The sequence below is a fragment of the Rhamphochromis sp. 'chilingali' genome (genome assembly GCF_963969265.1).
Source record: "Rhamphochromis sp. 'chilingali' genome assembly, chromosome: 21".
NCBI classification, from domain to species: Eukaryota; Metazoa; Chordata; class Actinopteri; order Cichliformes; family Cichlidae; genus Rhamphochromis; species Rhamphochromis sp. 'chilingali'.
In genome coordinates, this window is record NC_137949.1 from 23,606,866 (window position 1) to 23,621,194 (window position 14,329).

The following is a 14,329-nucleotide window of genomic DNA, read 5'->3' on the forward strand; positions in this document are numbered from 1 at the left end:
TTTTGTTTGAAAGACTTAAAAATATTTTAAATAATTGTTGATATTTTTTTATTATTATTTTGATGAATATCAGACAGAGAGTATACAGTACACACATGAAAATGTGTTTCTCTTCTGTTGCGATAATGACACACCAGCAAAATTTCAGCATTGATTGGGAATGTTTTGTGAAAATTAAACATGCAATGAAGACAGTAGTCATTCAGAATTGACCACTTATGCTTTAGTAATGAATCCCAATGCTGACCTCTAACCTCCATTTACTTTGCATTCCTTCAGTTTCAGACTTGTTAACCCATTCAGTCCCAACACTCTATGAGGAAGCACTTGGCGAGAGTGGGAAGGAAAACTCCCTTTTAACAGAAAGAAAAAACATTCTGTACGCTACCTAAAAATGGAAATTAGGTCTAGACAAAAGACAGATTAAAACACTTATTCATCCAAAACACACACATACAAACAACTGTATGTCCAGATGAACAGAATGAGCTTTTTGGGAAATCAGATATTCATCCACTGGGTTGTGAAACTTCAGGCTATCTTCAGGCTACCTCTGCCGTAAGTTTTACCCTTATATACAATCTAATCAAGATGTGTGAAATTCCTTTTAGTTCCTTGTCCAAATACAATCCAATCTGTACAATCCAAGTGGATGATAACAGAAAAACGATTCCCCTAAATAATTTTATCTACACATACACCATGCTCCCTTTTCTTTAAGTACAAGTGCTGTTCAGCCCTTTGCCAAGGCAGGTCTGGCCAACAGGTCCTATGTTTGACACCTATAGTCTAAATCAATCACATGACTTCTATAAAAGGTTTTAAAATGATCACAGTGACAATGTTACACTGAATATTGCACTTGAAGGGAAGTCCAATAAAGTTACAGTACTTTTGTTTCCATGCGTACTGCACTAAAGTAAGAGTGTTTCAGTGTGCATCCATCAATCATCTGTGTAAGTCCCCTTGTGCTTTCAAGCCCTGACCCGCTGAGGTACAGAATCCACAAGAGCTCTGAAGTTGTCCTGTGGTCTGTGAACTTGACTACAGACTGGACTTCTGGGGATTTTGGAGGCCAAATCAACACTTTGAACTCTTTTCCATAGCCTTCAAACCACTGTGTGGGTGCACTGCTATCAAGAAATGCTGCTGCTGTGAAGAGAAGGTGGGCAGTACATGTCAAAGCAACGTCCACATGAAAGTCAGATCGCAGGATTTCCCAGTACAACATTGGCAGGAGCACAAAACTGCCTCCATTTGCTTGCCTTCTCCTCATCCTGTTACCATCGTTTGCCCAGGTAAGCAATGTATAAGCACCCTCATGTCACTCTTACTAATGACAAATGATTTGGATATTTTCATAAATAAATTTCATAAATTTCCTCCATTCACTTAACATTCATTCAGTTTTTCAGCTGTTAGTATTTATCAGCTATCTATAAAAAATGATAACATTTTTATTCACAGTAGTCACAAATAATGACTTGCTCATATACACTCTGACATAAAGACAGGAGCTAAAAACCAAACCTGCCACTGCCAAATGAATAAAAATAAAAGACAATAAAATTAAGAAAATAAAGAAAAAACAAAAGAACAGCTCGCCGTAATTATACAGACTTCAAATTTCATCCATATTTTGTGGCAGCTGGCTAATTGGTTCAGCTCTTCAGCTTTAATAGGATATGAAGAAACTCACATTTTGTCTGTTATATGTGTCTGACCAGAAATATTCAATAAAAAAAAAAAACTCAGGATAGCAATAGTTGTTACTGGAAATGAGCTTAAAATGCTTCATGGTTCTGTATGTGAGCTGTATACTCCCTTGGGTTTTAGCATGGCTATTAACAATAAAAAGAAATAAGTGCTTTTATACTAAAACTCTATATTTTGTATTTATTTTTATTTAACTAGGATAGTGTAACTACTCTATGAATTTGACAAAAGCAAACAAATGATCACAATAAACTGTGATACTGATAAATGTAGATGCTGACTTAAAAATGTGGCCTGTTAAAAAGAATGAAAGTTAAACAAACATCTTTATGCTTTCTCCCCATGTTATCATATTTATGGCAGCTCATCATAATTATGCTACAGCTTTGCATTTAATCAAAATATAACAACAATGAGTGTGGCCTAGTTAGGCTGCTGAGGGTGGGTTAAAGAAGGCACCCTAATCCACAAACTGCTGAGTGCTTTGCCGGGCTGTCTTCACTCCACTCTCACCCTGCTTCTCCACCTCCCAGAGTCACCATCTCTAAAGCCCTATTCAGCAAATGCACTGCCTCTTCCTTGCAGCCATTTTGGACTAACAGTAACCATGGAGATGTGGGTCATGCAGCTCTAGCAGAGAGAGGAGACTTGTGGCTGCTGGTGGAGTTAGAGCACTGCAGGCTGCTGGAGCAGACAGCAGCAGAGAGCCATAAACTCTCATTATATCTGGGTCACTGGGATGCTCCCGCTGCAAGGAGCAGACAAGACACTATTATGCAAGAAGAGGGATAAGAGAAGTTTTGGGCACATGGTCTTATAGTAACAGGGGATGTCTGTTTACTGAGTGGGGCGTATGTCAGTAGGGTGCCATGATGACATAAGGTGAGACCAGCTGAGTGATGCTTAGTCAACCCAGCCTTCAGAACATACTGTTGTTTGGAGGGCTTGCATTCATTTACAAGCTGTGATGAACAGTTTTAGGGCTCTTTGTTGCAGCCAAATTAGGCTAAAGTGTAAGCCGTGTTTTCTATAAAATATTACACATATGTAAAAAATATACATGATTGCTGTGTTGCACACAATCGCCGTTATCATGCACTTAGAAATTAGACAAAACAAAATATTTACCGGTACAGAGAACAGACGTTTTTCAGTGCAAATCAGTGGCCATGTTTATGTGCAAGCAAATATTTTGCACTTTTCCAGGGGAGAATCATCAGATATGTCTAATCTAAACCTTATGCTCAATATAAACCAAAACATGGAACATCAAGTTTCTGGGAAAAGAAAAGAAAAGAAAAAACAAGTTGTAAGCCATGTTGTTGTGTCTCTCCTATTGTCCGTGCCCCCCCTCCCCCCACTCCATGACCTCCCCACTCTTTGGGATTTCGGACTTTTGATTGGTGGAGACCGGATGGCTTTGTCGTCATAGCCCCATTGCCCATTCATCAGCGGACTTGGGCGTTGTACTCCGCATCTCATTTGCGGCGGGGCCAATTTCTCCATTAGGGAACTCCGTTCGGGGAAAAAAAATCGAAAGAATTCGCGTCTTTCGCACCTTAGCTACTTTTTCCTTGTGCAAGCGCTCGCACGTCCCTTTGTGGTCATCGTGATTCCGTGCTGATTCCTCGGTTGCAGAAGGGGGAGTCGGCTTTTGACTTGATTTTTCTGGGGAGGAAGCTTGCGGTCTTTGTTCATTCATTTCATCGGTTGGGTCCCTTTGTTGGAACAAAAGCATGGGAGCACAAATCTCCAAAACCGCTGGAAAAGAGGAAGCCGCCGTGGAACAGCCAGCAGAAGGTGCAGCCGTTGCAGCAAAAACGAACGGACAGGTAGTTTTGTGGGCTTTTTTGTTGTTGAAAAGAATGATTCAGATCTTAATTGCGCACGCGGAATTTTGCCTCAATTTAGCAATGTGTTGCGTCAATGGTGTGCTCAATGTTCCCTGTAGCGCATCTCCACGCTCACCGGCTTTCAGGGAAAGTGGCCACATGTAGGCCTGCACGTTTTTCACCGGCAAATGCACAGTTTCAGGTTATTTTCTCTAACGCATTTAAACTATATATTAAAACTTTTAAGTGAAATCATTTAAATTGATACACAAATGTATTTTTTTTAATTCATCCTACAAAAAAAATGCCTGAATGTTGCTGCACAACTATTCCAGTGAGTGATGATCGCAGAATTATTTAAAAATCGTTTTCTTTTTAAATTGTTTGTAAAATAATCGCAGCTGTTCTGCGGCTCCTGTGTCTAAACATTGCGCCTGTGCTTATTCATTTGGTTGAAATGTGTGCAGCAGGGGTTTGTGGCCGCTCTCAATGTGGCATGGCCATTTTAAAAAACGGTACCACGCCTTTGTTGCCAGATTGACGAAATGAGCCACGGTTTTTTTTTTTCTTTCTTCTTTTTGTTGCAGACACGGGCCGCAGAATCCGCAAACTATAAAAAGCAGAAAAGAGTAGGATGAGCTAAGTGCATGAAAATTTTAAAAATGGTGCACATTGGTGGACTACACGGGGCATTTAAAGGAAGGGATGAGATGATGGGGGGGGGGGGGGGGTGCGAATTCCTATGTTGTTTCCACTGGCTTCAATCTGAACGCCACCTCGTGGATCCCGGTTGTACTACCGTCTAAGCAACTAGCCTACTGCTGTAAGCCACAGATCTGTCGTCACTCTCCTGGTAACAGATGTTGTTGCAGTTTAAGGAGCTTTTTCTTATTGGTTACTGCTAGTCTGTGAGTATAATTAAATATCACAGGACACCAGGCTTTGCAGGGGATAGCCCTGCACACACTTATGAGTGTGTTTGACCTAATGAACTTAAATAAGTGCATGTTCAGTAATTTCATTTTTATTCTGTTTTCTTCCAGGAAAATGGCCATGCCAAGACCAATGGGGATACCTCTCCTGCTACAGAGGAAGTCAACAAAGCCGAAGTGCAGGCCAATGGAAGCACTCCTACTGAGGAGGCACCAAAAGAAGAAGGTGAAAAGGTAGAGGGTGCCGAAGCCAGTGGAGAGAAGGAGCCTGCCGCCACAAATGGAGAAGCTTCTGCCAAACCTGAGGAAGGCACTCCGTCTACTAGCGAGGATGGCAAGCAGAAGAAAAAGCGTTTCTCTTTCAAGAAACCGTCCTTCAAGCTCAGTGGCTTCTCTTTCAAGAAGACCAAGAAAGAGTCCGAAGAGGCGACAGAGGACGGTGCGGGAGCAGCAGCAGAACCAGCCGAAGGGGAGAAGGCGACATCTGAGGCACCTACTGAAGAGGCCAAGCCAGATGAGGCCGGCGAGGAAGCCAAGGAAGCTGCAGCTGAGGAGCCAAAGGCCGAGGAGGGGAAGGCAGAGGAAACCGCAGGAGAGGAAAAGCCAGCTGAAGCTTCACCTACTGAGCCAGAAACGGCAGCCAGTCCAGAAGCCGCTGCTGCCGCCGAGTAATCCTGCTGAACCAGACAACAGAATGAAGGAGACAATGTAGCCCATCTGAAGGAATGCGAGGACTTTGTCTAAAACCAGGGATTTTTTTTGTTTTTGTTTTTTTTTGCTTTAGTGTTTGTTTACTACTCTGCAACCATCTCATCCATAACTGCAATGTCCCTGGCAGTGATGGACAGGAGGTGTAATGGAGAGTGTGCTGCTTCCTCACTGCTTATTGGTGCTTGCATTTGTGATATGGGTGAGTGTGAGAGTGCAAATGTGAGTGGGAATTTTTTACTTTTTTTTTTCCCCCTATTTTTTTTTTTTTTTTTTTTTTTTTTCTACATGAAACCGTGACTGTCAACACGTTGCTGAATTTGACACATATTTAATCAAAAGTGTTTGGTGCTGGGCAATTGGATGTAGCAGCTAAAGCTGTGTCTGCAAGATCTGACACATTGTGGTATTTAAAGGGAAAGTCCAAGTCTTAAATGTTGTCATTGCAGTGCACAGTTGTTTACAACTCTTGAAGCTCAACACTCCTGTGAACACAAACCATTCCTGAATGAACTAGATTTAGTCAACTGTTAAAACAGTAGGTGCTCATCACTTTCCATTAGATTCCACTGTTTCCAAACTCTGTAGTAATGCACGTTGTATAGACTTTGATATTACTGGTTTTATGACTGAGATGTACCTAAATGACTGAAGTTTTTAACAGATTACCCATTGTAAATGAAGTTTTCTTGTTTTTTCACCATTTGTAAGATTGAATAAAATTGGGAGATGTTTTAAGCAAGTTTCGCATCAAGCTGTGATGACTACAATGCCTACAATACCTAAAAATCTACACAAGAAAGCACATAAATCTGTGGTTGGGGGTACTGTCTTTAAACAGCATTGGGGTTTTTTTTTTGTTTTTTTTCTCTTTTTGTTTTGTATATGAAACTCACCTTATTCAACATGAAATGTAACAATATCTGCAAACTGGTATTAAGGTGTTCAGTTTATTATATGTGAGTACTGCTGAAGAATAAAGCAACAAAATGTGGATTGGCACTCTTGAGCTCCTTTATTTATGTTTAAAAAGCATAAAAACACCACTGCTGCCCTTTTATAATACCCATCATAAATCTGGAGAGGGAGTGGGAGAGTTTAGACTGGTATTCAGAGCTGAGGTCGGCTGCTGTAGCCACAGATATACAGATTCTTTGTTTCACAGCACCATCGTGTGGTGCACTGAAAGATTTCACACATACAGAAGGCTTTTTTTTTTTTTTTTTTTTTTCTTTTTTGTTAATGCAATGAGTTGTATTTAGGATTCTAAGTATTTGTCTGCTAAATCCAAACTGTAAGCTAGTTCCTCAGGAGAGGGGTCTAGATCTGCCCCCTATCCTACTTTTAGAAGCCTTGAGGGGAATGATTTTCAATTCAACTCAGTTCAATAAAACTTTATTGATCCTGAAGGTTGACCCGAAGGAAATTAGGTTAAGGCTGCTGACCTTTTGCCAGTGCCATCTTACCCTTCCGACCATACATTACACAACATCAACATAAACTAAATTTGACAAAAGTCTTTGAGGTAATACTCCAAGATGTTAGAAGAAAACTGCAGTCCTTGTAATGAAGAGGCGACGGTCACTTATTTAAATAGTCACCTCATTTACTAAATTAGAGCAAAAGTAATGATAAATTAGCTGGTGAAGTTGGCCTTTGAGGACCTTGTTGCGTTTAAGACAGGCACATTTCTTTCCCTAAAACAAACTTAATCTGGAGTGAACCTAAAGTGAGATATGATTGCTGCCCAATAGTATTTTTAGTGATTTACCAATGAAGGAACTACACAACATAATTGTGCCACATGATTCAGGGTCAGTGGCGTTGCATCCGAACTCAGTTTCTGGTTTTGGACCATAAATGATAGTGTTTGAAACAAACATTTTTACGACGTCTGGAGGTTTAGTGTCTTTCGCAAACAGCATAGACTGAATTGATGCCTGTGCGAGATTCCTTCCATGAAACCCCATAAACACCAGAATGTTTTTAAGAGTGGAGGAGAAAGCAAAACACTCCTGCAGGGTGTTTTTTTTGGCAGCACACAGCTCTACCCGTGCACATTTCAAACCCTCTATTTCCTTTGCACCCACTCTAACCTTGGACACCGTAGCTCTGGCCACCGCAAAAAGAGTGTGTTTTACACATAATACTTCTATTTCTGCTTCTTAAACTGCTTGTCCATTTTGGTCAGGTTGTTGAGAGACGTGCTGCTTCTTGTAACACCCAGTGTTCCTCACATGCTGCCATACACACATCTCTCTGCATCCTACTCAAGAACATCTGGTTCCTCTTTGCGTTGCTTCTTTCTTTCCAAACAGATGCACAACTGTATAGATAGACATACAAGGTGAACCTACTAACAAAAATATATCAAAGTAAATTATTCTTCGTAGTCTCAGCAGATAATTTTAGAGTGCGGCTTGTGGAGTCAGCCAGAGGCAGCTCTCCATCTGCGCTGTCCCACCTCATTGCAACAACCACAGGCCATCTCCAAATGGAAGTACCCTCAGATGGCAATCCCCAGCAGTTTACTTCAGCCAGCTTCCTCTCTTTTCTTTCCCTTGGGCCCCTCACCTAACCACTGTCACGCTCTTTCCCCCAAGCGAGATCAAACAGCTGCCTCCCTGCCAAAGGACCATCCCTGTCCCTCATTCCACACCCAAACTATATTCAGCACTCTCATATTGAGGCTTGCATGGTAGAGTAGCCTTTGTAAACTTTGGCTGCCAAGCAGGCAACTGGTAGCCATCATGTGGAGAGAGATTTTTTATTTAATCTATTTTAGCCTCTGTTTAGGACCATGTACTGCACTGAAGTATGTGTGAATTTTAAGCACTTTTTAAACACATATACTGACTACAAGCTGGTTAAATTGATATGATCAATGGCAAATTTGTGAGAGAATCTCAACTTCAAGGGTAGACTAAATTAGCAATGGTTGGTCTTACATAATAATAATTACTATTATTGCCTAAGAGTTAAGACTGTGTTGAAGAATAAAGGTGGTCATACCATATATTGACTTTTAAGCTTGTTAGAAATGTTCAAACTCTGTTTTCCCCTTATAAACTGTATATCCATGTATGTTTGCACATGTCTGCTGCACCTATTTCCCATTTTCTCAGCAAAATATAGAGAAATGAGGGGCGGCTTTTGCACAGTGCTGCATGTAGTTAATACTGTGCACAGGATACCAATTTATGGTGATACATTTAACAAAATGACCACAAATGAATAGAAATACATCATTATGTACATTATATATAATTATATAAGTTACATTACACTGAGGACAGTAAGTCCAACAGTAATGTTGGTAGGAAGATCCATTTTATAGTACCTGATACTTCCACTTCACATTTGTCAGCCAAAATTTTGCTTACAAAACCCATATGAGTGCTTAAAATTAAAACGTCTTGTTACTAACAAATAATGGCATGGTAGTCCAGTGCTTGGTTTGAACCTGCTGGGTGATTAGAGCCTCGCTGTGGATTGTTCATCTTATCCCTGTGTCTCTGTGGGCATACCTGTCCATGGTACGCCCCGCCTTTCTGTGGTAGTCAGCTGGAATAAGCTTCCATTAAGTAGATGAATGCATGTTGCTGACTTAAGATGCTTCATCTTAGGTAACTTTAGTATTAATAATATTTATATTAAATTACTTTTGTATTTTTTCACAATAACTTAATCTTGTGTTGAACCTGTCACAGATCACAATTATAACTTGATTTCTTGTTTTAATTTATGAATCTGCAGGAAAACTAAATTGGATTAGGGTTTTATTTTTTTACAGAACTCAACCAGTGCTCACAAAATACTCAAAGTGAGTTGACTCTTATGACTGTGTGTCTTCTTAAGCAGTTTTTGTGTTGTTTTATGTGCCTCTAACTGAGTTCTTTTTTAGTTTTCAAATTAAATGAGCTGCTAAATAAAAAAAAAACTTCTGATACAGAACATTCATTAAGACATCATTTATTTTGGTCATTATGGTTTACATGACACAATGTATGTCCAGGGATACAACGATGTTGCTGTTAAAACAGTTTGTGTTTCCATGACAGCATTTTGGTGACTTATTTCGTCATAACGGTCAATTTGACCATTACCATTTCACAATATATTCAAGTCACATTTAGTACAACAGGTTGCACAGAAAAAAGTATTAGGGTACTTTTAATAAGATTATTGGTAACCCAAACAAAAAAACTGAAAGAAAAAAAAAACAAGGTTGTATAAAAACAAACAAAAGCAGACAAACACTAAATTAAGAGTCACCAGTTGAAGTCAGTAAAAGGAACAGAATGGAAAAGAAAAAGTCAGGACATAACACAGTTTAACATCTCAATTTCACATGCTGTCTCCATTAAAATCTCACTGGTAACATTGTGGATTGCTTACCCCACCCCTGATCACCTGTGTTCATAAATTAGTTTTCCTTCTTCTAAGCACCTATTTCTTGTAGTTTTCAAGTCGAGATGCAACTATTTCTCAAAAATGGTGAACTGCCTGTCTGTTAGGTTGAGGAAAAACGAACAGGGAGTTTAGTTTGAGAAATGGCAAATTTAGTTGGTTGGCTTTCGGAAACTACTGAATCAACGTATCACGTTGAAGCGATGAGGAACCCAGAGAAAGAGCAGTGGACATTCTCTGCAGCAAAGACGCCATTGGCCTCATCGTCAGGGATCTGGACGTAAACTGTATCCTGCTCATCGAGCAAGAGGACAGCACTACCAGACATCTGGTCAAGGAAACCCTTGTTGTACTCATCATAAGTGAACATAACAGGCTGGCCATTCTTGTACAGAGCCACCAGGGCATGAGCTCCATTGACATGGATGCTATAAGAGAAGAAGTACACTCCAGGAACCTGGCAAGTGAAAATGCCTGACTCAGGGTCATAGTGATTCTCAGCATTATACACTATGTGGTCAAATTTAATGGGGCTGCCAGCAGGAGGGTAGGGGGTGGTCAGAGCTGCAGTGAAAGCAGACATGGGGGACTTCACCATAATCTCGCTCACACCCATGCCCTTGCCCTTCTCAAATACAACCTCACCTGGAGGGCCAGGGGGACCAGGAGGGCCAGCTGGGCCAGGTTCTCCATCAGAGCCGGGCTCACCAGGTTGACCAGGAGGACCCTCAGGTCCAGTGAGACCCTTAGCAGCCAAACCAGCGGGGCCAGGGGCACCAGGGAGACCTGGGTGTCCCTTGAGGCCTGGAGCACCAGCGGGACCTTGAGGCCCAGTAGGTCCTCTTGAACCTGGTGCACCATCTGATCCAGAGGGACCTTGCTCACCTGGGCGACCAGGATGACCTTTGGGTCCAGCAGGGCCTGGGATACCTGGGGCTCCTGGGGTACCTGGGGCACCTCCATTTCCTTTTTCACCTGTGGGTCCAGTTTCCCCTCTGGCCCCAGCAGGACCAGCTGGTCCTGGGTAACCCTGCTTACCTTGGAAACCCTGTGCTCCCTGATCTCCCTTGTTTCCCTTAGGTCCCTGAGAACCAGTTGCTCCTGTGTCACCTTTAGGGCCAACAGCACCAGGTGCACCTGTGAAACCTCTTTCACCCTGAGGTCCAGTAGGACCAGTTGGGCCAGTTGCACCAGTAGCACCAGTATATCCAGTTGGACCTTGCTCACCCTTTGGGCCTGTAGCACCAGTGCTACCTGTAGCTCCCCTTTCTCCTTTCTCTCCATTTGCACCTGGCTTTCCATATCCAGGCACTCCAGGGGCACCAGTGGATCCAGTAGGTCCCTGGTTGCCTTTAGGGCCACTTGGACCAGGCAGACCGGGGGCACCATTCTCACCTGGTTTACCTGGAATACCAACACCTGGGGCACCGGTGTGTCCTTTAGGTCCCTGAGGTCCCATGGGACCAGGGGCACCATCGCTACCTGGGCTACCTGATTTTCCTGGCTCACCTGGGGAACCTGGTTTTCCTGGCTTTCCAACTCCAGATGAACCTGTAGCTCCAGGTGGACCCATAGGCCCTTCAGGTCCTGTCTCACCCTGAGGTCCAGGTGCTCCCACCCCTCTATCACCCTTAGAACCTGGCAGTCCAGGGATACCTGGATGTCCTTTCAGACCAGGCTCTCCTCTAGGTCCCATTGCTCCAGGAAGACCTGATGGTCCAGGCTTGCCAGTAGCAGAGAGGCCAGCAGGTCCAGGGCTTCCTGGTGATCCAGAGACTCCCCTAGGTCCTTGAGGGCCAGTGGCTCCAGTATCTCCCTTCTCACCAGAGTCTCCAGGCCTGCCAGGTTTGCCAGGACCACCTGGAGATCCAGGTTTACCAGCAATGGAGCGGCCAGGAGATCCAGGGGGTCCGGGAGGTCCTTGAGGTCCAGCATAGCCTACACCATTTTCACCTGGTGGGCCAGGAGGGCCAGAAGGTCCCTCGGGGCCTGGCTCACCTGGAGGACCAGGCTCACCTGCCACTGACACCACTGTGAAGAGTTAAAGAGAAACCATCATTAGTTCCATTAGCAAACAACAAAAAAACAAAAACAAAAAACAAAAATGGACACAAAGTAACAAAGTGAAAGAAATCTCTGTGTGTATGTTCAGGATACCTTAAGTCTGTGCATAAAATTCAACCACTTATTTCAAATTAGGGTCTGTTTAGGATGTTCAGTAACTCTGACTGCATCCCATTCAAGGGACAAGTGCTGGGTCATGGATGTTCTGGCCAGCTCTCAGTGCTTAGTGTGTTTGAGTGTGCATCAGTTTTGCAGCGTTCACAAGCAATATGACTTTCAGCAATCAAATATGAGCTGAATTTTAGCTTTTAAGAAAACCTCTCTACATAATGTTCTTCATTTTTTAAAATGGCTGAAACATGATCGACTAATTGATCCAGAAGGCGGGGCATGTTTAACTCTAATGAAGCAATGGTCTAACTTGTGAGATACGCCCACATACAACTCACCTATTGATGTACAGATATTATAAGATGTTACATGCATATTTTATTTTGAAGCAACCCCTTATAAACAGATGCATGTTTAGTATTATTCTAATAATTAATTTTAATACAGAAAAAGCATAACGTAAAGAAATATGGCTGCATGTAACCTGCTGAATGACTATTTTTAATACAAAGTACAGGTTTCAGATTTTAATGAGAGCCTTATGATTTGTTTAGGAGCTACTCAAGCAAAATAAGAGGGAGCTCTTTTTTATTTGCTGCCTTAATGTGGTCACATGGGTTTGAGTGTAAAAGGCTCACTCCTTGGCTTATTCTGATTTAGTTTGGATAAAGCCAAACAGATGTTTCTACTTTTGCGTTAAACAGGCGCACCCAAACAAACCACACTGCTGGGTGACTGGACTTTAATTGTCAGTGTGAAACTAAAAATAACCCCATAACAGCTACTTTCTCAAATAGAAACAGCAATGAGCTGATGACACAAAAGCGACACTTCACATTTTGCACTGCGTTTGGGAAACACACAACCTCTCTTTTTGTGTTTGGCAAAATAATAAAAAGAAAAGAAAATCAAACGTAACTCATGTTAACAATTAAATAAATCGCTTGCTTAACAAATAGAGCGAATAACTCTGCCAGATTGTAAACAGAATTAAAGTGCCTTCCTGTGAAACGTGCGCAAAATAGAATAAAATAAAGTAATAAAACTGTTGCTAATGTGAATAACTCGGCTCACTTAGTCATAAGGGGTCGCCACAGAGAAAAGCTCCGCCTGTTCGATTCCCTTCTAAACAGGATTTTTTTTATCTCCTCCAGGGATCTTTTGCTTGTTTGGGGAATGTTTAAACCACTGCACTACGGAGCTAGCGCTTTGGGTGAATATAAGGATACAAATATACAGGAAATGCTACAAAAACTACAGAGGGAGATTTAATCTGGTGATTTAGAGGAAAACAAAAACCTGCAAGCTCTGCTTCGTGCAAATAACCTGCAATTTCCGGCCTCATTGGAGAGGCATGCAACCTGTTGTAGCCAATCAGAGAGCAACACTGGCCCAGAGCAAGGTGGAGTTCAGCTTTCAAAGTAAAGTGCAGCTGTGCCTATCATCTGTCAGGCTGCTTACGGTACCTCTATTGGTCAAAATAGCTATCCCCCTCACTGAAGGTAAGGAAATCCTGCCATACAGTGTTGCTCAAATAAGACCAACTTTATGGAAGAAGATCTCCCATAAAGTTGATAGGCTGTTCGTGAAGCTCACAAACTGATTGAACACAGGGCGAAATGATGCGTATTCTTACCATGGCTCTTCACAGGCATCACCTTCCTCACTACGTAACCCTTTCCGTGGGCTGCTGCAGAGGCCACCACAAGGAGGAGGATGGTCGCTACACGTATGTCCATCTTGCAAGGTCAAACCTGCAATGGAGGAGGAGAAGAAGAAGAAAGTCAGTACATCTGTTTTCAAGGTATAAAAAGTGCCATCAAGCTTTAGTGTTTGTATTAGTGTGAATTTTAGAGAGCCTGAAAACTTTTCTGGTACAAGAACATGCTTTAATCTTTCTTACAGAAACAATACTAGACAACAAATAAGAACAGAAAGCACAATTTTCTATTTCCACACTTCAGGCTCATGTATTACAAATGAAGGTAAAAGGCAGCAGAAGTTGCTCTATTTTTCTCCAACCAGTCACAGGAATGACTGAAGGCCCACACAAAGCCTAGATGTTGACAGCACTCCCCTAGAGATAGAGAGGAAATTTCACATACCAGCATCCAACGAGAAGAACCAAACTCCTCAGCACCAGTGAGCTCCCGGTGCTGCTGTATATCCTTAGGGTAGGAGCACAACTGAGGATATGCTGCCCTCCAGTACAATGATGTGGGTATTTATACCATATCTACCCTGCGCATCATTAAAAAAAAAAAAAAAAGCCCCCACCACTCAAGTACCTCCCTCCTCCAGCTAGGCTGTAATTAGCAGAAAGATCTGCCCAAAGCGGGCATGTTACATCAGGGTTCCTCCATGTCTTGAATATCCAGACACATGATTATCACTTATTTCTGTCTTCTCCTGAACTATAAAACAATAAAAAAGTATACTTTTGCAATGGACAAAAACAATCTCAACGAGAGCAACAAGGACACCTTTCATTTTCATCTTGGTTACATGCATATGGCATTTTACAGGAGGCATTTAAAAATCTGCTCTGGACATGTT

The 14,329-nt window shown here is 42.1% G+C and overlaps 2 protein-coding genes across 2 annotated transcripts; one reads left to right on the forward strand and one right to left on the reverse strand.

The window, feature by feature from the left end:
• Nucleotides 1-3,185: 3,185 nt before the first annotated feature.
• Nucleotides 3,186-5,470, forward strand: marcksb (myristoylated alanine-rich protein kinase C substrate b). The gene is made up of 2 exons (XM_080870742.1): nt 3,186-3,548; nt 4,592-5,470. The coding sequence occupies exons 1-2, from the start codon at nt 3,453-3,455 to the stop codon at nt 5,150-5,152; spliced, it is 657 nt and encodes a 218-aa protein (XP_080726868.1). The 5' UTR covers nt 3,186-3,452; the 3' UTR covers nt 5,153-5,470.
• A 4,318-nt stretch (nt 5,471-9,788) lies between these two features.
• Nucleotides 9,789-13,512, reverse strand: col10a1a (collagen, type X, alpha 1a; the record flags this gene model as incomplete). The annotated part of the gene is made up of 2 exons (XM_080870273.1): nt 9,789-11,629; nt 13,410-13,512. The coding sequence occupies 2 exons, from the start codon at nt 13,510-13,512 to the stop codon at nt 9,789-9,791; spliced, it is 1,944 nt and encodes a 647-aa protein (XP_080726399.1).
• Between the last annotated feature and the right edge of the window lie 817 nt (nt 13,513-14,329).